We start from the raw sequence: 24,941 nt of genomic DNA, 5'->3' as shown, positions 1-24,941 counted from the left end.
GGAATTTTGCGAATATTCCCGAATTTTGCAACCCGAGAGCTGACTGAGATTGGGAAGCGTACAGCATCAGATCTGTATCCGAATCACCGCCGTTTTTTTCGTTTGCCGTTATGTTTTCAGGCGCAGGCTCGCTGCCACCGGATTGGTCAGAACAAGGCGGTGAAGGTCTACAGGCTCATCACACGCAACTCGTACGAGCGGGAGATGTTCGACCGCGCCAGCCTCAAGCTGGGCCTGGACAAGGCCGTGCTGCAGAGCATGAGCGGCCGGGACAACAGCCTGGGAGGAGCAGGAGGAGGAGCAGTAGGAGCAGGAGGAGGGGTGAGTCTAGCCTCGTCTCTGCCCTCTTCACCCCCGGTCGGACAGGAGGAGGGGTCAGGCGGCCACCGCGGATAGGAGAGGGGTCATCGACGAGAGAGCTAGGGGGCAACGCGGAGCTTAGTGGCGCTCTCGCGCTCTGGCCGAGGGCTAGGAGAGGGTTGAGGAGTCACTGGGCCGCTCGCAGTCGGTATCTGCATACTAACGCGCCTCTGCGCGAGGGTTAGGAGGGGTTTGAGGAGTCATTGAGCACATCCGCAGTCCGTATCTGCATACTAACGCGCCGCGGGTGAAAGGATGGCCACGTCTCCTCCATTTTTAAAAGACCCAGCGAGGGATCCGGTTCAGGTGCAGTTCTCCCAGCCCTCCCTCATTTTTTCCTGTGGCGCGGCGAGTTTACATAGAAAGTCATTACAATTCGCGCAAACTGGGCGGCGGGCGGCACGGGCGGCGCGAATCGCAGAACTCGGCGGCGCGGCGACCAGGATTCGCCGCACGGCGACATTCGCAAAAGTTACATTTATTAAACTTTCTGCGGTGGATTCGCACGGCGACCCATTGATCCCGCGGGAGAAAATTCGCGCCACCCAGTTCGCCCAATCTCGCCGCGCCCGGTGTGAACACAGCATTAGTGTGTCTGGGTGTGTGTGCGTGTGTGTATGTGTTTTTGCGCGAGTGTTTGTGTGTGAGTTTAGGCTGTTTGCCTGTGTCTGCATCTGTGTCGAAACAATGATGCAATATCCCCCCCCCCCTCCAGCCAATGCAGCAGCAGCTGTCCAAGAAGGAGATCGAGGACCTGTTGCGCAAGGGGGCCTACGGGGCCATCATGGACGAGGAGGACGAGGGCGCCAAGTTCTGCGAGGAGGACATTGACCAGATCCTCCAGAGAAGGACCAAGACCATCACCATCGAGTCTGAAGGACGGGGGTCCACCTTCGCCAAGGTACATACTGCCCCCGCCCCCCCCCTCCACCCCCGCCCCCCACCCTCCCTGTCCAGAACGCTGTCTCTATCTTCGTCTGTATCTGCGACTCTCAGGAAGCAGCCTATTACCGAAGGAGCCTCCCGCTGGAGACGGAGGCATAAGGAGCCGGCAATCCGATTACGACGGCCTGATGTGATTTGGGTGTCTTGTTTCAGGCCAGCTTCGTGGCGTCCGGAAACCGCACAGACATCTCTCTGGACGACCCCAACTTCTGGGACAAGTGGGCCAAGAAAGCGGAGATCGACCTGGACACTGCCAACGGGAGAGTGAGTACCCGACCCCCGACGCATGCGGCGCGCGCCTGTAGGGCTCCACACTTCATCATAGTGAAGATGCACTGATTAATTTTATTCACATTGTCAAAACGAAATAAAACCATGTGATATGAGATTGTTTCACTGAGCCATAGGCTGGGTTGCACCAACAAGGATTAACATTTTGATTAACCTTCTGTCTAACGAATCACATGCGTTCCTGCTGAGAGCACTGTGAGCAATGTTACTGATAGACTAAATGGATAGACTAGTCTGCGGATTCTTAAAAAGTCTTAAATTAATTTATTTTAATGATACAAAGGTAGACGGCATACATTTATCTCTGTCCTCATATATATATATATATATATATAGATATATGATGACAGAAAATGGATTTAAAATGTGAAATATTAGTCACACTTACTCGCAATTACAATATCGGGTAAATATATTTTCGTCAAAATCGTGCAGCCCTAATTAATCGTTATCGATTTGACCCTCTGCGATATATTAAAAGGCAGACACGAATGCATTCCTTTGACTCGCCTGCTGCATTATCCAATCAAGAATTCCTGGATTTAAGCAGCTCTACTCAGCATGTTAGCATTACAAATCACAGACAAAGCGGTAGGGGTGCGCTTTGTAAAACTCAAAACCTGAAATTCTTGCTAGGTGATGAGAGGGATGTGATTGCCTCAGGAGGTGCTTAGTCAGGTCAGTACCTGACACTCCCCCAAACGCCTACAAGAAGAAGCATGTGCTCAATTCACCCAGGGGGTATCCCCCAACTTCTCAATAAAGCAGAAATATATTGTAGCAGTGGGGTATGCTGGATGTTACTGTTATATTTATGAAGAAAAACAGAATTGTTTCAATTACATTTTAAGTTGTTAACCAAACTACATTGCTATAGCATTATGTGGGCTATAATTAAATTTGCTGTAACATTTTGTGTCATTCTCGCATCAAAACTGTACTGAACTCATCTGAATTTAATTCTATCTATTGCTTAAGATAGCTATCTTATCAGATTTTGTCTGCAGTGGATGGAAAAACCAAAAAATGGCAAAAAACAAAAATAAGACTGCTAGCAATCATGCAGTTAGACACTTTCTGGAGGCTCAGCTGTCGTTAACTTGCATGGTACAAAACTGGGACTGTTGGTCAATCCTAGATTTTATATGCGACAACAAATTGAAATGAATTAACTATTGAACTATTATAAATATGAACTATTACTTTACTACAGTATATCGCCTAATACAAGCATATGATATAATGCTGTAAAGGCATTATACGGCCCTAAATGCTGGGTCGCAAAATTCACAAGGCCAAAGCCTGCGTCAGGTCATTCATGTTGAGGGTCATTATGATTCATGATTAGATTTTAATGCAAATGTTAGTGCAAACATCTGTGTCAGTGGAACTTGAAGCACAGATACTGCGCAAACAGTGGAGAACGAGTTGTCCTTGTTTTTATATGAGAGGGGCAACGCAGTTAATCACACTTAACCGCGATTACAATAACAATATCCGGCAAAAATAATCACAATTATAAATTTTGGTCACAATCCTGCAGCCCAAGTGTGCGCGCAGAATTTAAGAGATAATTCACTGCTCGAACTTGGATGTGCCTACCTGTTGACCGTCCGTCTCCATCCCCTCCCCTCCCCTGGGTCACCTCAGAACAGCCTGGTGATCGACACGCCGCGGGTGAGGAAGCAGACCCGCCCCTTCAGCGCCACCAAGGACGAGCTGGCCGAGCTGTCGGAGGGGGACAGCGACAGCGAAGACGGCAAGCCCAAGCTCCGGCGCCCCTACGACCGCCTCAACAGCTACGGACGCACCGAGTGCTTCAGGGTGGAGAAGAACCTGCTGGTCTACGGGTGAGAGAGAGGGGGCCGGACCGACCCACACTGCCTTCACTCTGACCGCCTCCTCTGACACGAGGCTACCTGTGAACATCTGCTGCGTGCCTCTCACATGAGGCTGAAGCAACTGTCTACGTCTTCTGCCCAGTTTTTAACAACCAAATTATTACCCTCCCAGAAAATAGGCTAGGATCATAATCTAGGCCGTGTGTTGAATAGTGCTGTCAGTGGATGCGTTAAGTAGCGGAGCGCTCAGTGAGCGAATGCTCACTCTGAGCGTTGAGTGGTTTTTAAACCCACTTAACGGTCTGCTCTAACCGAGCGCTGAGTTGCTAGGAGACCAGAACTTCTCACCTGCAGCGTCCCAACGATTCCCAAGCCAAAACGCACCCCTTGTTTTTGTTTTCTCAGGTGGTGATGATGATGATGACGTGGTGTTTGGCTCAAACAGATCGTAGTTCAAAACTGCTCACTTGTGCTCTGAGCAGCTCAGTCTGAGCGTAACTGAGCAACCCGTTAAGTGAATTCTGATCACTGATCGCTGACTGAGCGCTCAGCTACTTAACGCACCCAGTGTCTCTGTATTAACCCTGTATGTGTGTGTGTGTGTGTGTGTGTGTGTGTGTGTGTGTGTGTGCGTGCGCGCGGTCCAGGTGGGGCCGGTGGAAGGACATCCTGCTCCACGGGCGTTTTAAGAAGCAGCTGAGCGAGCGCGACGTGGAGTCCATCTGCAGGGCCCTGCTGGCCTACTGCCTGGTCCACTACCGCGGCGACGACAAGATAAAGAGCTTCATGTGGGACCTGATCGCCCCCTCCGAAGACGGGCGCACCAAGGAGCTGCAGAACCACCTGGGTAAGAGAGGCCGACGGCGTTCTGCTCACAGCTCAGATGAAGGGTGACCATGGGGGCCAAGTCTGTAAATATGGTCAAACCTTCTATGAACAAACCATTCTAACTTCCCCAATACGTTACAAAACTACAATATGAGTTATATCTGTATGAGCTGTCGGTTTGCAAAATTCTGGGAATATCCGCAAACTTCCTAAAATTCCCCACGGTAATTTATGGGAAATAATGGGAATAACGGCAATAAACTGGACATTTATGGGAATGAATGGGAAGAAATTCTGTGATTCCCATGGGAAGCATGTGAATATTTCCGGATCTTGCCACCCTAATGAGTAGACCATGAGGTCACCACCACTCTTGTCCGCCCGGCCGTGGAAGCAGGCGTCCTGTCACATGTGACCCCTCCTCTGCCCCGGCTCCCCCAGGTCTGTCCACTCCGGTGCCCCGGGGCCGGAAGGGGAAGAAGATGAAGACCCAGTCCAGCACCTTCGACATCCACAAGGCCGAGTGGATCCGCAAGCACAACCCCGAGCACATGCTGCAGGACGACGGCTACAAGAAGCACCTCAAACACCACTGCAACAAGTAGGCCCCTCCGCAAGCCTGAGCCTGAACCGTCAACTCCTTAACTCCGTCGAGATCTCCAGTCTGACGTTGCATCCACTCTAACCGATTTCCACGGGGGAGGGAGATTCGACTATAACGACATTGCTGATGCATAGCCATGACAACCATAGACCACATAATTACAATGCTGAGTGAAGTGAAACAGTAATGTTATTATCGCAGTACGCTACTCTTTCTACTACCAACTACAAACGGTCGTCCTCTTCTACTCCGAGTTACCAGAAGCTCTCTCTACAGAACCTCTGAAGTCACATTGTCCGAACACACGGCTCCACGACGTTGAACGACAGCTTGACAACGGCGTTAGTCCCGCCCTCGGCGCTCATTGGCTAACCGTTAGCCTGGGCCTGTACAGCATATTCCTCTAGTCACCCATTAAAAGTTGGAGTTGTCTGATCATGTTTAAATTAAAGAGTCTGGCTAGAGGAACCTGCTTTGTATGTAAGACGTGGTGGAACATTTCGAAGATGCAGGTAGCGTGTTAGGTAGAGCGCTTGTTAGTTCTGAGCGGCCCGTGTGAAGTCATAATTGGCATGTTGTTTTTTTTTGCCTTGGCAGTCAAAACCACTCTTTAATTAGGAGAAATTGAAACCTCTATCTGTGTCATCCGACGGTTCCCGGAATCATTAACGAGTACGCGTCAGATCAGACCGGAGGCTGATATCGGCCTTAATGGGTTTTTTAACCATGCTAATGGCTGTCATTGATCTTTCTATTTACATGATAGCGAGAAACGACGCCAGATTTCCGCGGGTGAAAACGCGGGGAGGTACGGAGCCCGATTGGACGGCGTCTGCTCCGCTTTCTAAAGAGGGGGGGGGGGGGGATAGGGGGGCGGTGAGGGCTTTAGGCACAGAGACCCGGGGCTTCCACAGAACGTTCCCTATTGTTCCCCCGGCCAGTAGTGCTGAAGCCAGGGATCGTCCGATGCGCGACGCGCCGGCCAAACGGGGACGCGCCCGATGGCTTTGCTGACCTCGGCGTTTACCCCCCCACCCCCACCCCCACCCCCAACTCATGACTGGAATGTGACAGTCAGACACAGGGGCAGGGCCCACGGGGGATCCACAGACCCTGCTCGGTCACTGGGAACGTTTTAAGATAGAAGCGCTATGATGGTGGCTATGGAGGATCAGTTAGATTGTGTGTGTGTGTGTTTGTGTGTGTGTGTTGGAGGGAAGGGGGGGTGCTAGGCCACGTAACGTCATGGGCTGACTGGGTGTGTGTCGCTCTGCGTAAGCCGTGGGTTCTGGTGCAGCGAGGTCCTGTGCATGTGAGAGGGACTCTGAGACCTCACACACACACACACACACACACACACACACACACACACACACACGTTCTGTCTGTCCGGGAGTGATGTAGGGCCGTGCTGACAACCACAGGAAACAGCAGCTGCTCCTGGTCGACCGGGGCCACAGAGGAGGGAGGGCGCTCGGAGCAAACAACAGCTGCCCTGGAGCCCGGCCCACCGCTAGACTGACGTTAGAGGCTCTCAGAGGAGGGAGGGTGGGAGGAGCAGACAACAGCCACCCTGGAGCCGGGCCCACCGCTAGACTCGGTCCGCCGCCAGACGAGACCGCTCCGGTCGTGACACTCATCCGTCAGACGTGGCGGGATTAGCACACCGCTCTTCCCCTGCCTACTGTAGGTCACCGGGACAGGCGAGACGAGACCCAGACCAGCCTGATTTATACAGTTAAACAGAGAGAGACCGGGGGCTGTAGAAGCAAGCCTGCTTCTGTTTACACTCTGACACAGCTAGGGTGGGCGGGTGGGTGGATGGATGGATGGATGATACAGTAAATAGATAGATGGATACTATGGATGGATGGATGGATGGATGGATGGGTGGGTATCTTTTACAGATGTGCCCTGCTTACAAACAACACAGTAATTCAGTGGCAGAGTACAGAAAAATACGCGAACGGTGACAGCGCAATGACAACGATGACGGCGAATGTACAGTGCTCCAGGGAGAACAGAACCCGTGTCCCCTAGTGACTCATCCCTCGTCACCTCGTTAGCCCAGGGAGGCACCCATCTCCATGACACCGCCACAGGCGACTCTGTACAGTCATACCTCTGTGCCTGTACTGTCCTAAGCATGTCAGAAGTGTGTCATCTGTGCATCCGATGCTACTGTGTGTAGAGTGTTACTGCTGCTGTCTGGGTGCAGTGTAAGGGGGCTCTCCGTGTGACTGAGGTGTGTCTAGAGGCCAGTCAAGCCCTACGGCACAGTAGATCATGCATAATATGAGAACGGAGCGAGTTGAGTGTGTGTGAGTTCGTATACTGCTGCATGTGTGTGCTGTGTGTGATATGAATCTGTGTCTGTGTGTGTACGTGTGTGTGATCCTGTGTCTAAGTGTGGGATCGCGTATGAGTCAGTGTGTGTTAGTGTGTGTGTGTGCGTGCGTGTGTGATCCTGTGTCTAAATGTGGGACTGTGTATGAGTCAGTGTGTGTTAGTGTGTGCGTGCATGTGTGTGATCCTGTGTCTACAGTATGAGTGTCATCCTGTATGAGTCAGTGTGTGTGCGTGCATGTGTGTGATCCTGTGTCTACAGTATGTGTGAGATCCTGCATGAGTCAGTGTGTGTTAATGTGTGCGTGTGTGTGTGTGTGCGCTCGTGCGTGCGTGTGTGTGTGTGTGAAAGCATTAGTGCTTGCTCAGCGTTTGCGCGTGGACAGGCTTTGTTTTGACCGGTGTGCTGTCTGTGCAGGGTGCTGCTCCGGGTCAGAATGCTCTACTACTTGAAACAAGAGGTGATAGGAAGCCAGTCCCAGAACGTACTGGACGGTGTGGACTCCAGGTGAGCTGAACTTTCACCCCCCCTTTACAAAGTCCTCAACTCGTTAACAAAGAGAGACCGGCTGTTCAAACCTCTAGCGATAGACGGCAGCTGCATTGAAGGGAGAATGTATTGGTGTATAATATGAGCCATCACCATGGTACAGTATGAGGATTGGGTCGTTTGCTTATTTGTTTGAATGTCATGCCAGCAGTTAGTCAGAATTCAGGCTGTTAGATGTCAAACTGTCATACTGTGCGTTATAATAAGTCAAAGCCACAATTGCTATTGAGAAATAAATAGTCTCAGCTTCTACATCAGTGTGTGTTATTTGTGTCGGAGTATGTGGAGATAAAACCTTGACATATTGCGGTACTGTAATCATATCACCAAGTTCAGAGGAGTTCAGAGGAAGTCAGAACGAGTGTAGGAAGGAATAGTTATCAGTATGTCGCCACCTGCTGTTCAAATGAGGACCAGCAGCCTCTCACCACCCATAGAACTATACAGTACCACCAAGGATGGTACACCAATTCAACTGAGATTAGATTCAACGTTGTCATTGCAAAGAGTACCTTTGTAAATTAGTGAGCATAGGAGAAACTACAGGTATCTTTAGTGTACTTGCGATTTACGTTCAGCACATTCAGGATCAAGATCGAACAATTCTCATGTCTCAAAGCCTGGAAGTGAGGATGGAAACACATCTCCCCTCACGCCCTCCTGCTGTCCACGCTCCCCTCACGCCCTCCTGCTGTCCACGCTCCCCTCACGCCCTCCTCCTGTCCACGTTCCCCTCCACAGTGAGATCAAGATCTGGGTGCCGGAGCCGGACCACTCTGAACTGCCGGCGCTGTGGTGGGAAGTGGTGTCCGACAAGTGTCTTCTGCTGGGGATCTACAAGCACGGTGAGAGAGGCAGGGGAACCCCGGCAGAACCCCGGGCCTGTGGGTCAGGGCTCTTATAAAGGGCCAGGAGGGTTGTTCACACAACAGGCTAGCACGGTGGATAACAACGCTGACTTTAGACTCGTATCAGATCAGCCACCTGTGGGAAAACAGCCAGCTTGTTGTAGAGCTTCCATGAACTAGCTACGCCGCTAACCTGTGTTTGCTTTTCCGCCCACCTCCCCGCTCAGGTTATGAGAAGTACAACACTATCCGTGCAGACCCCGCCCTCTGCTTCCTAGAGCGGGTGGGCCGGCCCGACGAGAAGGCCATCGCTGCGGAACAGAGAGCCAATGACTTCATGGACGGGTATGCAAACATGGCCGCCGGCCATCTGCTTTTCCTCGAGTCAGCGCTTATATCTAACAGACAGAGCCTCAGTAACTCACTTTTTTTTTTTTGAAAACCAACCAGCAAAACTTCATGAATTGAGTGAAACTAACTAACTTAAGTTATGCTAAATGTGTGCGAGTGTATGCTCTAAAACCTGGTGCACTCAAACAGCAGTTTCAAACAGGAAAGTACTGGACACTGTCTCTGTGCACCAATAAAAGTTTTTCGAAAAGATTATCCGCAAGCTCCTGCCCACTCTCCTATTTGAGTTATGCTAGTGGGGCACCAGTGTGTGGTATCCTCCTTGAGGACTTGAGCATTGTGTTTGTAAAAGACATTTTGTCCAAAGGAAGCTTTTCTGTGTGAGTCTACAGAGTATAAGGGTGGAATCCTGTGAAGCCGGAAGGATTGCAACATTCTGGAATATTCACAAACTTCCCATGGGAATTAACAGGAATGTATGGGAATTAACAGGAATAAACTAGAAAACCGAATGTATTCCGGTTAATTCCCACAAATTTTGGGAGGTTTGTGAATATTCCTGGATTTTGCAACCCTAGAAGCCTGTTACAAGCCAGTTGGTACGGAGTGTGTGTGTGTGTGTATGTGTGTGTGTCTGTGTGCACGTGTCATATTTGTGCTGTGACCCAGCGTGGCCCCCTGCTGACATGTGTGTGTGTGTGTGTGTGTGTGTGTGTATCTGTGTGTGTATCTGTGTGTGTATCTGTGTGTGTCTGTGTGTGTGCGTGCGTGCGTGCGTGCGTGTGTGTGTGTGCTGATATCTGTGTACACAGGGACGTGGATGACCCAGAATACAAGCCTGCCCCAGCCTTGCTGAAGGACGATATGGAGGTGAGGCCTCTGGGAGCACAGAGCTGATAAGACCTGCCAAGCAGACCGGCGTGTGTGTGCCCCCCCTGCAGGCTCTGGCGATCAGAGCACTGTCAGCCCCAGAATCCTCTCAGCGTTGAGCGGCTTAAACCGTGGCCTGCTGTTTTGTTGTTTGGTTCCCCGTTTGAAGTGTGGTTTTCCACGATGTGTCCAGTCTGAACACATCTCTCCTCTCCCCCTGCAGGACGACGCCTCCTCTCCGGGAGACCTGGTGGTTACAGACAACGCTGGAGGTCAGACCTCATCATCCGATCCGTTGTACTTTGTCCTCATCCAAAACAACATGTAGCTAGCTACCCAAAGCACTTCTTCAAAACAACATGTAGCTAGCTACCCCAAGCTCTTCTTCAAAACAAAATGTAGCTAGCTACCCATAACACTTCATCAAAACATGTAGCTAGCTACCCATAACTCTTCATCAAAACATGTAGCTAGCTACCATATCACTTCATCATAACAACATGTAGCTATCTACTCATAACACTACATCAAATCAACATGTAGCTAGCTATCCATAATACTACATAACAACAACATGTAGCTAGCTACCCATAACTCTACATAACAACAACAACATGTAGCTGCTAGCTACCCATAGCACTTCATCAGAACAACATGTAGCTAGCTACCACAACACTTCATCAGAACAACATGTAGCTAGCTACCCATAACACTTCATCAGAACAACATGTACCTGTAGCTAGCTACCATAGCACTTCATCAGAACAACATGTACCTGTAGCTAGCTACCCATAACACTTCATCAGAACAACATGTACCTGTAGCTAGCTACCCATAACACTTCATCAGAACAACATGTACCTGTAGCTAGCTACCCATAACACTTCATCAGAACAACATGTACCTGTAGCTAGCTACCCACAACACTTCATCAGAACAACATGTACCTGTAGCTAGCTACCCATAACACTTCATCAGAACAACATGTAGCTAGCTACCATACCACTTCATCAGAACAACATGTACTTGTAGCTAGCTACCCATAGCACTTCTTCAAAACAACATGTAGCTAGCTACCCACAACACTTCATCAAGACAACATGTACTGTAGCTACAGTAGCTACCCATAACACTTAATCAAAACATGTAACTAACTGTCATAACACTTCATCAGAACATCATGTAGCTACTGTAGCTACCGATAAAACTTCACGAGTTTGGCATCAAAGACTGAGATTGTGAACTGGATCATTCGGACCTCTGAACTCTTGTGTGTCTGTGTGTCTCAGACGCAGCCCCGGCGACGGAGGGCGACGCCGCCTACTGGCCCTCCCCATCGGTGCTGACGGCCCGGTTCCGCCGCCTGATCACGGCCTCCCAGCGCTACACCAAGAGCCGGCAGATCCTCCACATCCACCAGACCCAGGCCCAGACCCAGCAGAGCCTGCCCATGACCTCGCCCGCCGCCTGGCCCCTGCCCCCCACCCTCAACGACACCCTCAACCCCAAGATGGCCGCCAAGATCGAGCGCCAGCAGAGGTGATGACTCTTGACCCACCCCCCCTCACTCGTCCGTAAGGCACCGACCGACTCAACACCTAACATTCTAAAGTCGGCAGTTGTTGTTAGAATGTTGGAAGTTTAAATTTCAACTGAAAAACCATCCAACCGACGCCAACAGCCACCAACAAACATGGCACCACCGATCCACCGTAGGCGTTGGTTGACGTTTACTGGGGTAGTGTGCACCTTAACGGGCCGCTCACACGCTTGCGTTTGATGCGTCAACATTGACGGATGCCATTCACTTTCAATGGCTGCAGCTGAATGGCATTCTGGTTCCGTTGTTGTCCCGGTGCAATGCGTTGCCTGCGTTGCTAGCGTCGAAAGTTGAGAAATGTTCAACTTTCAGATGCGTTGCTGGAGCTGCCGACCAATCAGATGTCTTGACAGAGAAAGACGTCATCACAAGGCGGGATTTTCACATTTTTCGATACCAAGATGGAGGACAATCGCGGTTTGTTTGCAGGATAGGATGTACCCAATACCTGCGGGCACCACGTTCACGTGGTGACGATCGCCACACGTTCGACCAGATTAGCATCCATGACAGCACTGAACGAAAAGCCGGGTGGGTTTTCAAAATAGTGCGCGCTAGCAGATTTGGAGAATCTACTGGCTGTTGCGAGCGCAGTTTCGGACAATGTGATTGGTTGTTGTTGCGTGCGGCAGACACGCCTTCCGCCATACGTTGACGGACACGCATCAAACGCAAGCGTGTGAGCGCAGGGTAAGACGCATAAGTCGTCGTCGGCACCATTCGTTTTATCGCTCACGGTCTCCTCCTCTCTCTCTCTCTCTCTCTCTCTCTCTCTCTCTCCTCCAGGTGGACCAGACGCGAGGAGGCGGACTTCTACCGCGTGGTGTCCACCTTCGGAGTGGTGTTCGACCCGGACCTGGGCCGCTTCGACTGGACCAAGTTCCGGGCCATGGCCAGGCTGCACAAGAAGACGGACGAGAGCCTGCAGAAGTACCTGTGGGCGTTCACCGCCATGTGCAGGAGGGTGTGTCGCCTGCCGCCTAGAGAAGGAGGTGAGACACCCCCCCACCCCCGCAGAGTCTATTATTAGACGCCCTGATACGTCGTCGGGCACACAAACACGAGTGACCAGCGGCTGAGCCGAGCGTAGGGCGACCGGGGTTAATGATTGGTGGAGGAGTCAACAACGGAGCGAGTTCACACAAGACACAACCAGATCTGCAGCTCGTACCGACACGGTCTCATATCTCTCTTTCTCTCTCCCCCCCCCCCCCCCTCTCTCTCTCTCTCTCTCCCCCCCCCCCCCCCCCTCCCCCAGACTCGGCGGTGGACCCCTCCCTGTCCATCCAGCCTATCACGGAGGAGCGAGCGTCGCGCACCCTGTACCGGGTGGAGCTTCTGCGGCAGGTGAGGGAGCAGGTCCTGCGCCACCCGCTGCTCTACGAGCGCCTGGCGCTGTGCCAGATGGGCTCGGACCTTCCCGTGTGGTGGGAGCCCGGGCCGCACGACCGCGACCTGCTGGTCGGCGCCGCCAAGCACGGCGTCAGCCGCACCGACTACCACATCCTCCGCGACCCCGAGCTCTGCTTCACGGCCGTGCAGCGCGGCTACAGCCAGAACAAGCAGCAGCAGCAGAACCAGCAGCAGAACCGCACCCCGGCACCTCTCCTCCACCACCCCCAGTACCCCGGCCCCGCCCTGGCCGGCTCCCCGCTGGCCGCGCCGGCGCTCCACGCGCCCTCCCCGGTTCCAGCCCCGGCCCAGAGGGACCCGGAGCCTCCGCTGGCGGTGCCCAAGGAGGAGCCGGCCTCAGAGGGGGAGGATCGTGCGGCCGGGCAGGAGGAGAGGAAGTGGAGGCCCGCCACGCCCACGGGCCCGCCCACCCCCACCGGCCCGGACGAGAAGCCCGGCCTGGCCAAGGGCGAGAGCGAGCGGCGGATGGTGGCAGCGCGGACCAAGCCCCTCACGCCAAACTCCGCCGAGCGCAAGCAGAAGAAGGCGCGGAAGAGGAGCCGGCGGGAGGCGAGGCGGGCGCAGGCCACCGACGCCGCCTCCGACTCGGACTCGGACGGCTCCTCCTCCAGCTCGTCCTCGCACTCCTCCTCGTCCTCGTCATCCTCGTCCTCTTCCTCGTCCCACTCTGGGTCCAGCTCCTCCTCTTCCTCCTCGTCCTGCTCCTCCGGCTCCTCCTCCTCCTCTTCCTCCTCCTCTTCTTCCTCAGCGGGGAGCGAGAGCGAGGGAGAGGAGGGGCGGGCGAAGGAGAAGAAGACGAAGGGTGAGTGTGTGTTTGGTGTCTAGCACCCTGGCCTCGTGGCTCTTGCTGGGTCGTGGCTAGAAGGGGTACAGCTACGGCCGGTGTAGGACGCTAAAGACTAGTTCCCATAAACACAGAGGTCATTTAGGGTTAAAGGACAATGCTCGTTTTTGACAACCTGGACCTTATTTACGACATATTATAAGACGTTTGACTCACCGAGATCACTTTGTAGTAGTTCGGAGGCATGTAGAAGAAATTTAAAATCCAGCGCGAGCCAGTTTATCCATGTAATGGCGGTGGTCGGGGCACTTAGAATGCAGTTTCTAAAAATCTATTTTCTGCCGCAAAACGGTTGTTTTCATCAATCTGTCTTGATGAATCGCTAGTTGTGCTTACATAGAGCATAGGCCTGTTGTGGTTTTCAAATGCCATGATCTTCAGAAACGTCTTTCGAAACGAAATAGCTTCCTCACTTGCTCCAGCACGCATTCGCACAGCGTGCAATCGTTGCTCCATTCGCATGCGTGCTGGAGCAAGTGAGGAAGATATTTCGTGTCTAAAGACGTTTCTAAAGATCATATTACAGAGGCATGTGAAAAACAACACAACAGGCCTATGCTCTATGTAAGCACAACTAGCGATTCATCAAGACAGATTGATGAAAACAACCGTTTTGCGGCAGAAAATAGATTTTTAGGGTCTCTGCATTTATGGGAACTAGCCTTCTACACAGGCCGTAGCTGTACAGCACCTAGCCACAACCCTCTTGCTGTAGAAGTACCGTTGGTGCCCAATGAGTGGCAGCAGTCTTAACGAGTCTTGCCTTGTCTTCCTGCGTCGCTGCTCCAGTTCCCACGGCGCCCGACGTGAAGGGCTTCGACGAGGACAGCGTGGCGTCCCTCAGCACCACCCAGGACGAGATGCAGGACAGCCACCCCGCGGAGAACGGCGTCAGCAACTCCTCCCACGCCTTCCAGGGGGGCTACATGCTGGCCGCCTCCTACTGGCCCAAGGTAAACCCACCACAGCCCCTCGTCTTAGCCGTCGAAGTGCAACTTTTTTCCACAGGAAAAAAAAGCCTATTGCTCATGGCGCTATAGCGCTAAAAAGCGCTTGGAACACAGTTCTCGTCTCTATAGCGCCCCAGAGCCCATTACCCATAAACAATGAGAAAAACAGCGGCAGCTCTAAAATACAAGCTGGCCGGTGGACACACACTCTTAAGAGTCCATCAGTCTTTTGTTTAAGTGCAGTCGCATCCAGGCCTGTTTAAAGACCCAACAGCCGAGGGAACAAATTATCTCGGGCATCCGTTTGATTTGGCTCTCCTAGGGAAAAGTGCACCTCCTCCCAGATCAAAAGTGACCCTGCTCCTGTCCCCCCTCTCTCTCTCTCTCTCTCTCTCTCTCTCTCTCTCTCTGTCTTTTTCTCTCTCTCTGTCTTTTTCTCTCTCTCTGTCTTTTTCTCTCTCTCTCTCTCTCTCTCTCTCTCTCTCTCTCTCTCTCCCTCCCTCCCCTGCAGGACCGCGTGATGATCAACCGTCTGGACAGCATCTGCCAGGCCGTGCTGAAGGGGAAGTGGCCAGGGGCGAGGCGGGCCTACGAGGCCGGCGGGCCGGTGGCCTCCTTCTACACCACCAAGCTCCTTGACAACGCCAGCGGCGGCCTGTGCGAGGACCCCTCTGCCTCGCCGCAGGGGTCAAAGGTGAAGAAGCATGTTGCAGAAAACAAGGAGTTCTCAGTCAAACTCAATGACGTATGTTGATTTCCGTTACTCCCCTCGTTGGACACCGACACCTCCTCCACAACCACCCCCACCCCTCCCCGAATCCGAATGCTAATTGCGGTGTTCAGCATGTTTTCGTTTTGGGTTTCTGATTTGTTTGTTTTTTTGCTGTCGACAGCACTTGATTGATCTGATACCCCCCCCCCCCCCCCTTCAATTCTAACCCACTCAGAACCAATCAGATCTGGGACCGGGCTGTAATCACACTGATCTGAAATCATGTTGGGAGGCTAATAGGGAGGTGGGGTATCGCTGATTTGAGAGGCTCCTCCTCACAGTCCTGATTGCCAGGGCTGTGTGACCGTCTGTGGGTGTCCCAGCCCAGACGGGGCTTCTAAGAAGCTGGGCTATTAACACCGCCTGCTTACCGCTTGCTCTCACACAGTCGGACTCTGCATCAACATCACAACATTTTTGATAAGATTTCCCTAAAATGGCTCCTCCGGCATCCCCTGCCCCCGATACTCCAGGCTGTCCTGACCCGAGACGGTCACGTTTGACCTGATTGAATTTGCTGAAAGCTGCGGCCGGTCCCTGGCGTACGGTCGGCCTAGTTCCCTGGTAAACCCCTCTGCTGCCGTGCGCCCGTGCTTCTACAGTAGCCGCTGAACGCTGTGTGGTCCCCCTTCCTGATACCGCTGGCTGTGTGTGGTCCGTCACAGTAGAGCTGGAGTCGATCTGAAGCCTGTTCAGAACCGAGCCACTGTGACTTGGTTGGCTTGGTCCGCGCCGCCACCATCCGCCGCTCGCTCTCGCCCTTGGCCAGGCCGGGCTTCTCGTCCGGGCCGGTGGGGGTGGGCGGGTGATCTTCCCTCTGGTTGTCGCTCCGTCACCATGTGTGTGACTCCCTCTGTCTGACTGTCTCTCCGTCTCTCTCTCTGTCGCTCTCTCTCTCCGTCTCTCTCTCTGTCTGTTTCTCTCTCTCTCTCTCTCTCTCTCTCTCTCTGTCCCTCTCTTTCCGTGCAGCAGGAGGGGGGTCTGAAGCTGACCTTCCAGAAGCAGGGTCTACCCCTGAAGAGGCCCCTGGAGCCAGAAGAGGCCCCCCTGGGCCAGCAGCAGTACCTGGCCCGGCTGCACGAGCTCCAGAGCGCGTCCGACACTGGCCTGGCCGACTTCACCAAGCCCCAGGCCAGCTACCCGCACGGTACGCGCCCCGGCCACACACACAGAGCCCCAGCATGCAATCCTCCTCACATGTCACATATCAGATCTGAATAAGGTTACCCTCCATGATGACCCTTTACTATTTATGTTTTCATACATTATCTTTTTTGTGACCACTAGATGGCAGCACAGCCATTCTTTCACAATGTAGGCCTCTGTTATTCAGTAGTCTGGAGTCAAGCACTAATAAACATGGGTAGAGGAGCGGAGCCAGCGCATTAGCCTACTGTACTCTTTCAAATCCAGCTACATTTGAACATTATTTCAGCTCGTTCATGTAGTACACTTTGCCGTTTGTGTAATAAAAACCTCTGTGAAGTGGGAGTTAACGTGGAAGAAAGTCCTAGTAAATCGCACCTTGTGGGCCGGATACGCTCCCAACAGCTCGCTAGAGTTCAGGACTCGTTAGCAATACTTGAAATGTGGAAATCTGCGGTCAGTAACCAATCAGAGGCCAAATCAGCCTCTCCTCTCAGCCCCACTTTCTGCACGGGCCAATCAGCATCCGGTTCAATATCCGATCGGATTCTCATCGGTGTCCGCAAATATCATAGTTTTTTTGTTTTGTTGTTGTTCTTGCCATAGCGAGATATTCTGGGTACTCAGAATAGTTATTTAGAAACCGTCCTCCATATAAGAGGATTGCAGTGTGCTGGTTGTGTCCAGAGGCTGATGTGAGGGTTGTGGTCAGAGGCTGATGTGAGGGTTGTGGTCAGAGGCTGATGTGAGGGTTGTGGTCAGAGGCTGATGTGAGGGTTGTGGTCAGAGGCTGATGTGATGGTTGTGGTCAGAGGCTGATGTGAGGGTTGTGGTCAGAGGCTGATGTGAGGGTTGTGGTCAGAGGCTGATGTGAGGGTTGTGGTCAGAGGCTGATGTGAGGGTTGTGGTCAGAGGCTGATGTGAGGGTTGTGGTCAGAGGCTGATGTGATGGTTGTGGTCAGAGGCTGATGTGAGGGTTGTGGTCAGAGGCTGATGTGAGGGTTGTGGTCAGAGGGTTGTGGTCAGAGGCTGATGTGAGGGTTGTGGTCAGAGGCTGATGCGCTGGTTGTCCTCAGTGCCCCCAGGTCTGGCCGGGCAGATGAGGCTGAACGGAGCGATGGACGGCCAGCCGGTGGTGAAGAGGAGGAGAGGCCGGAGGAAGAACGTGGAGGGCGTCGACCTGCTCTTCATGAACAAGAACAGAGTCCCGGCCATGGCTGAACGCGTAAGGACTGACCTATGACCCCTCCTATCCCCTTCTTCTCCACCAGTCAATGCTCTCTCTCTCTAGCTCTCTCACGCTGACTCCCATCAATGCTGTTCATACAAACCCGTGCTTGTCTGGATATAAGACTCATAAAATCACACAGTATGACTATTTTATTTATTTAACCTTTGTTTATCCAGGGAAGCCTGCTGAGACCAAGGTCTCATTTATTTTGAAGCAGGTGCCCTGGTTACATGGCAAACACCATAAACAGTATAAAACAACACAAAAGCAATATAACAAAAAACAATCACAGTCATACATTTACACAATTAAATACGACAGCATTATCTAAACATACACATATATTCCCAAATCTTTTTTCTTTTTTTTAAGTGACTAAAGCCAACTATACAGCGCCATATGCACTAGCTCTCACACTCTGTAGCTGCTGACTGATGGCTGGTGTGTGTCTGTGTGTATGTGTGTGTGTGTCTGTCTGTCTGTCTGTGTGTGTGTGTGTGTGTGTGTGTGTGTGTGTCCGTCTGTCTGTGTGTGTGTGTGCGTGTGTGTGTGTGTGTGTGTGTGTCCGTGCGTCTCCAGGTGCCCCCAGCGTGGGGCGGCATGGCCCAGGCCGCCCCCCCGGGGGCCCCTGTCCTGCCGGGCTACGGGCAGGGCGGGGGGGTCCAGGGGGGCCCCATGGACACGGAGAGCAGGGTCCCCGTCATCAACCTCAAAGACGGGACGCGGCTGGCCGGAGACGACGCCCCCAAGAGGAAAGACCTGGACCAGTGGCTGAGAGAGCACCCGGGCTTCGTGGCCGACACCGGCGCCTTCATCCCTGTGAGTCTCTCCCCCCCCCCCCCCCCCCACCTTCATGATGACCTGGGAGTGACTCTTGAAGTGCCTCTCCAGCCATGATGATGATGATGTGATCTGATTAGGATTTTCTTTTTCCAATCAACCTTTATTTATCCAGGAAGTACTCGTTGAGATTAAAATCTCTTTTGCAAGAGAGACCCGGTCAGGGTAGCAGCAGTATATACAATAGTTACAGACAAACAGTCAGCAATGCATAAAACAACACACAGACACAGCTATTCAGTCTGGAGTCAAACATAGCATCGCAAAAACATACTTTCCTCTGTTACCGTATCTTCTATGAGATATGATGACGTACTGACGTTAGGATGTCTTCCCAGGGGGTGAATAAGATGCAGATGCAGATGCAGTTCCAGGACGGCCGGCCCAAGCAGAAGAGGCACCGCTGCCGGAACCCCAACAAGATCGACGTCAACAGCCTGACGGGCGAGGAGCGCGTGCAGATCATCAACAGGAGGAACGCCCGCAAGGTGAGGCCTCCCGCCATGACCGCCACGTGGGTTTTCTGGGCGGTCCTTGTTTCCGTTTTTCTGCGGCGAGGCTAACGCCGCCATCTCCTCCTCCAGGTGGGCGGCGCCTTCGCCCCTCCTCTGAAGGACCTGTGCCGGTTCCTCCAGGAGAACCCGGAGTACGGGGTTCCCCCCGAGTGGGCCGACGTGGTCAAGCAGTCGGTGAGTGCGCTAGCCTGTACAACGCCGTGGACCCCGTGGTTGCAAAATTGCCGGGAATTTTCACAAACTTCAAATGGGAATTAATGGGAATTTATGGGAATAAACTGGAAAACTTTAGGTTGCTGCCATAACTCCAGTCATCCCATAGGTGAGACACTGAACAAATACTTGAAAAAGAACAGAATTGATTCCCGCTAATTCCCATAAATTTCTACTTTATTCCTGTTAATTCCCGTTGGGAATTTTGGGAAGTTTGTGAATATTCCCGGAATTTTCGCAACCCTAATCGGAACCCCGTCTCTCTCTCTCCGTCTCCCAGGGCTACCTCCCGGAGAGCATGTTCGACCGGATCCTCACCGGACCCATCGTTCCGGAGGAAGTGAGTCGGCGCGGCCGGCGGCCCAAGAGCGCCCTGGCCAAGGCCGCCGCCGCCGCCGCCACCTCCAACAGCGGGGCCTCCTCCCTGGGCCTCAACCCCCTGCTGGCCAACGGGCTTCTGTCCGGCATGGACCTCTCCAGCCTGCAGGCCTTCCAGCAGAACCTCCAGAGCCTGCAGTCGCTGCAGCTGTCCGCCGGCCTCATGGGCCTGCCCCCGGACGCCAGCAACCTGGCCGCCAGCAACCTTGCCGCCATGTTCCCCATGATGCTCTCAGGCATGGCCGGACTCCCCAACCTGCTGGGCATGAGCGGCCTGCTGGGGAAGCCCCCCGCGGACGGGCCGGCGGGGTCAGAGAACAAGAGGAAGGGGACGACCTCCGCCAGCGGAGGAGGAGGAGGAGGGGGAGGAGAGTCGTCCGCCTCCAAAGCCGCCTCCTCCTCATCCTCCTCCTCCTCACACCCCCCCGCCGCCCACACCTCCGACGCCAAGGGCGACAGGACAGAGGGCCCGAGCGGGGAGCACGCCGCCTGCGACGCCGCCACTTCCTCCTCTGCCGCCGCCGCCCCCCCACTAAGTGCTTCTGCTGCCGCGGCAGCCCCCGGTCCTCCTCTGTCCCTCAACCCCTTATTACTCTCCAGTATGCTGTACCCAGGGATGCTTCTCACGCCAAGCCTTAACCAACCAGAGTCCCCCACCGCCACCACCACGCCACCACAGAGCTCAAACACTGACCCCGCCCCTCCGCCCGCCCCCTCGCAGACGACGCCGCCGCCGGCGCCCCGGGAGACGCAGCGGCCCAGGGAGAGGGGCGGGGACATCGAGGACGATGAGGACGAGGAGGACGGGGAGGAGTCGGCGGAGCAGAAGGACAGCGGCGCTGAGGGCTCGGGGAAGGCCGACTCGTCCTCGTCGGAGTCGGGGAGCTCCTCTTCGTCGTCCGGCGACTCGGACTCCAGCGATGAAGACTGAGCCCACAAATATATAAATATAAATATATTTATGTATCTTCTAGAAATGTACACATATATACATATATATGGATTTTCCTGCACTTACATTGTGATTTATTTCATGTAAATACAAAAACTAACGCAAATGTTGTGTAATAAAGAGAACAAAAAAAACCACACAAAAAAATGAAAAAAGAACCATGACCTAGAGAAACTGAAATGAAATTTCAGTGTTTGTTCAAAGGTACAATCTTGTTTTGAGAGACATTTTGCATGTCAGACTTTAGTAGATTTCTGGACTTTGTGAACTTGTATTACACAATGATGTACAAATGCAACAAACAGAAAAAGAAATCAGAATGGCATTATTGTAATTATCATGTTGGGATTTAATTTTATTAAAGAAGAGGAGAGGTGTGGACGCTCCTGCAGACCTGTACCATTAATATATTTTGACTGGAGGGGCGGGGGTAGAGGGGGGGTAGGGGGGACTTGACAATTATTTAGTTTGGTTTCCTTTGTAAATACTTTTACAGGTTCCCTTACACTTATACTTTGCAGATCACAACTTTGGAAACGTCAGCAATAACTCGGGCAGCTAATGAATGTCACTGAAGCTGTAGATTGGTTTGGGCCGGCCAACGCCCCCCCCTCCCCCAGTCTCACCTCCCAGCACCCAATAGAAACATCACCTGAGGGAGGAGACAGGACTTCACTCACCACTAATTCTATATCACACACACACATCCGTCAGGCGTGGTTGACCTTACACCGAGATGCACTTTGGTTCGTCTCGGTGCAATCCCTTGCACATCTCCGGTTGCTGTTGGACCATGATGTAAGGGTTTATCCCAGGGAAGACTGTGAGGACAGTGTGCCAAAAGCTGCTCTCGCTAAGAGAGACTGAGGGAGCGTGTCTGTGCTGTTGATCATATTCAGGGAGAGTGTCCTGCTAAACTGGTATTGTACACACATATTTCATCCTGGCATATTTGACTGCATCTTACCCCAACTTCTTTAAAGGGATTGAGATCACTGTGTGTGTGTGTGTGTGTGTGTGTGTGTGTGTGTGTGCGCGCGTTATATAAAACCCACTTACCTGCCCCTGTTGGAACCCAATGGGGACTCTTCAGAGCTCCACTCACTGGGCTCTGGATTTTTGTTGGTTTGATTGTCTTTACCCATTCAACTGAGTGAGCTCAACTCTTACTGGATTTAACCAGTAGTGTGTCGTATGTGTGTGTTTGGGAAAAAGACGCACCATAAGGCTGTTCTAAGCGAATGACGTGTCTGTTACTGCAGTGACCCTGACCCGATGGTACTGTACACCCCATGACTGGTAGGAAACAGACAGCTTTCTTACAGAGCCCCACACACTGAATAATAGCATGTTCAGAGACTGTGTCTGCCTGATCACAACCTGCGTGTTGGGTTCAAGGTCTGAGAAATGGTGTGACAGAAAACCTCCAGAGTCCTTTAGTATTATCTGTATTTGTCTCCTAACAATAGTGGAGCACCTTCATCTGCCTTCAGCGGGCGAGGACTAAACCCCCTTCTGCTCTGCCCCTTCCTCCATGAGATTGCCTTCCATACGGATCCGAGTGTGTATCTGGTGTTCAAACGAGTGTTGGCCCTGAAGGCGGTGGTGTGGAGATGTTTCATAGTGTTGATGTGTTAACCACAGTTTGGTATTGTCTGTTCTAGGTCTCTGCGCAGTCTAATTCACATTCACAACACACTGCTGCGTCGAGTACGGCTGTAATTTGCCATGACGCTGAATATGTACAGGTACCAGCCTTCAGTAAGTCTTGGGCTGGGTATTGTTTAGGCTGGGTCTCTGAGTGTGTGATAAGAGCTGCCTCTGCTGACCTTGGTCTCCGTATTCCAAGGGACTTCTCTTCAGGTTTCTTTTCCCAGTCAGCGAGTCTTACAGATACAGTACAGTTAGAAGTGACCTTACGCCGGTCTTCTGTTGATCTCTCCTCCTCACCTCTCTCTCTCTAGTATCTGCTTTAACAGATGGCGTCTCTGTCCCGACATATGGCACTGTGTTTGCTCATTATCATGACTCGGTGTGTCTGGGATCATCTCCACTTGAGACTGGAGTTCATTAGGGCTTCGTACCTTTTGTAAATTGTTTAGCAGAACATCGCTTTCCCTAAAGCAGCACCTAGAACTGTTTGTTGGCACACATTGGACCGCTAGACACGCATTTCAAAAATCTGGAGTTTTATTTTACAGTGCTGACAATGAAACAGCCACGACAGGCCCGTCTCTGGCAAACAGGCTCATCGATTCACTGTCAGCCTTTGTGCAGATGTTAGTGTTGTCGTTTTGAAACCCATTCATCACTGCCCATGCCCTGAAAGAGCTCCCGTCGTCTAAACCAAGACTGATGAAGACATGCCACTGAAATAACCTTGAACTTGAAGGTGTTCTTCCCCGGCCACTTGTAGTGCAATGTCCTTTAAATCATGATTCGTATGTGTGATCACAGAGCAGTGCCCATCTCTGTTAGACATGCTTTTACTCCAGAGCAAGCGAATTCAAAGAACACCCCCCTCTGCTGTCCTTCTATACAACTGCTACGTTGACTGATTGATTGATTGATTTTATTTATTTTTAAGACAGGGACAAGGTACAGTAGACATTTACCCTATAGAATAGGGAGAGATGCACTGTACAAGGTTATAGCTAAACAGCTAATTTCCACCCGCAGTCCCTGGGCAAATAAATATACAATCTTAAAATTGTGGGGCAAATAGTACACAGTAGAAAAGTTACATACATAGAAGGAATACAAAAAAGTTATGTAGCAAAGATTTCACTCATCCCTATACCCACATCCCAACCTCCCCAGACCCTTAAACTGAAACTAGCAGTGCCCTTAGACCGAGGCTCAGCCAACACTGCTGGCAGGACACTAATAATACTCACCCTGCTAGGAATCTTCTAGCTGGCTTTGGTTTGTTTAGCTACACGCAAGACGTTGGTCAGTAGCTTACTGTGTGATGACCCTGCTCAGTTGGCAGAAGACAAAATTGTGGAGTCTGTAAAAATGACTGAAAACGACAGCTTCTATGAGACTTAAAAGGTTGGACTGAACATTTTGTTTATATCGCGTGTTCTGATTTGATATTTTGGGGGGGCAGTTTGTAATTAGGTCTCCCAAGGTGACACACTTTGAAAGTGCTTGACTGACTGGAGGCTGACTAGACCCGGAAATGATGACCAATATGCAAACCGAATGAGACACCATACACTACTACATTGAGTTCAATTCTCATTTGTGTAAAGTAGTTGCTGAAATGACACGCCTAGATTATTGCCTTGTATTGTTTGTTTCAAGCTTGATAATATCCTACATGTCATCTTGAAGTCAATTTCTTGTTATTTTGTTTTGTTATTTGGACAGTTGCAATATTTGCAAGTTGTGGTCTGTGTAGTCAAACAATGCTTTATGTAGTGGAGGAAAGCGTCTTAAGAAGTCATTTGTAATTTATTGGATTACTTTCTATGAAGTTATATAGAGGAAATTGAGGTTTAATTATTTTTATTAAACATATTCTGACTATCCATGAAGCTTGTCTTTGTCCATTCTATCGTTGACTGCACCGTGAATAAGTCTTAAAAATATCCTGAAGGATGTTCAGTGTTCTAGGCCACATAAGAAATATAAGTATCTCACAGGATCTTTTCCCCATAGAAAACATGCTGCATTCATGTCTCTAACTTCCTGTAAGCTATATGCAGTGTCCTCACGTCACCCAGTGGTGGCGCTATAGGCCTTTCTGTGAGGCTGCTCCGCCCCGCATGGCTTCTTTTATCATAGCAACAAGTCGCAGATGACATGTTGGGGCTTGTCTGTGCGAGGCCAATGGGCTGAACTTCCTCTGCAGCCTAGCCTGCCTGCCTGCCTGCCTGCCTGCCTGCCTGCCTCCACACACGCCCCACTCACTCCTGGGAGAGCTCCTCGGCAGCCCGCACAGACCGGCCTGAACAAGAGGGTCTCTAAGAGGGTCTCTAAGAGGGTCTCTAAGAGGGTCTCTAAGGTCTCTGAACAGACGGTCTCTAAGAGTGTCTCTAAGGTCTGAACAGACGGTCTCTAAGAACCCACCACCCCGGCGATCGCTCTCAAGACTGGCACTTGTAAGTAGCTTGCTTCATTCAAACTCTCTCTCTCTCTCTCTCTCTCTCTCTCTCTTTCTCAATCTCTCACTCTCTCCTCTGTCTGTTAAAACAACAGGAAATAACATGATACAGGATGTTGAACCTCCCCTCTTGATGTTGGAC

At 51.9% G+C, this 24,941-nt stretch overlaps 1 protein-coding gene across 1 annotated transcript in view; it reads left to right on the top strand.

Moving 5' to 3' along the window:
• chd9 (chromodomain helicase DNA binding protein 9) overlaps positions 1 to 24,177 on the top strand; it is a gene marked incomplete at its 5' end in the record, with an annotated part of 68,427 nt that extends 44,250 nt beyond the window's left edge. The window contains 22 exons of the mRNA XM_084437424.1: positions 121 to 321; positions 1,076 to 1,261; positions 1,459 to 1,569; positions 3,247 to 3,446; positions 4,085 to 4,284; positions 4,707 to 4,866; positions 7,634 to 7,723; positions 8,507 to 8,610; positions 8,841 to 8,958; positions 9,777 to 9,834; positions 10,058 to 10,106; positions 11,124 to 11,373; positions 12,221 to 12,426; positions 12,693 to 13,649; positions 14,481 to 14,644; positions 15,153 to 15,386; positions 16,383 to 16,560; positions 17,636 to 17,784; positions 18,370 to 18,609; positions 18,969 to 19,118; positions 19,215 to 19,319; positions 19,639 to 24,177. Of these exons, the coding sequence (XP_084293550.1) occupies positions 121 to 321; positions 1,076 to 1,261; positions 1,459 to 1,569; positions 3,247 to 3,446; positions 4,085 to 4,284; positions 4,707 to 4,866; positions 7,634 to 7,723; positions 8,507 to 8,610; positions 8,841 to 8,958; positions 9,777 to 9,834; positions 10,058 to 10,106; positions 11,124 to 11,373; positions 12,221 to 12,426; positions 12,693 to 13,649; positions 14,481 to 14,644; positions 15,153 to 15,386; positions 16,383 to 16,560; positions 17,636 to 17,784; positions 18,370 to 18,609; positions 18,969 to 19,118; positions 19,215 to 19,319; positions 19,639 to 20,667 (5,139 nt within the window). The 3' untranslated portion in view covers positions 20,668 to 24,177. The remainder of the gene's footprint in view (positions 1 to 120; positions 322 to 1,075; positions 1,262 to 1,458; positions 1,570 to 3,246; positions 3,447 to 4,084; positions 4,285 to 4,706; positions 4,867 to 7,633; positions 7,724 to 8,506; positions 8,611 to 8,840; positions 8,959 to 9,776; positions 9,835 to 10,057; positions 10,107 to 11,123; positions 11,374 to 12,220; positions 12,427 to 12,692; positions 13,650 to 14,480; positions 14,645 to 15,152; positions 15,387 to 16,382; positions 16,561 to 17,635; positions 17,785 to 18,369; positions 18,610 to 18,968; positions 19,119 to 19,214; positions 19,320 to 19,638) is intronic.
• Positions 24,178 to 24,941: the final 764 nt, after the last annotated feature.

This window comes from Borostomias antarcticus (assembly GCF_949987555.1).
Source record: "Borostomias antarcticus genome assembly, chromosome: 4".
In the NCBI taxonomy this organism is placed as follows: domain Eukaryota; kingdom Metazoa; phylum Chordata; class Actinopteri; order Stomiiformes; family Stomiidae; genus Borostomias; species Borostomias antarcticus.
This window is presented reverse-complemented; position numbering and strand designations above follow the sequence as displayed.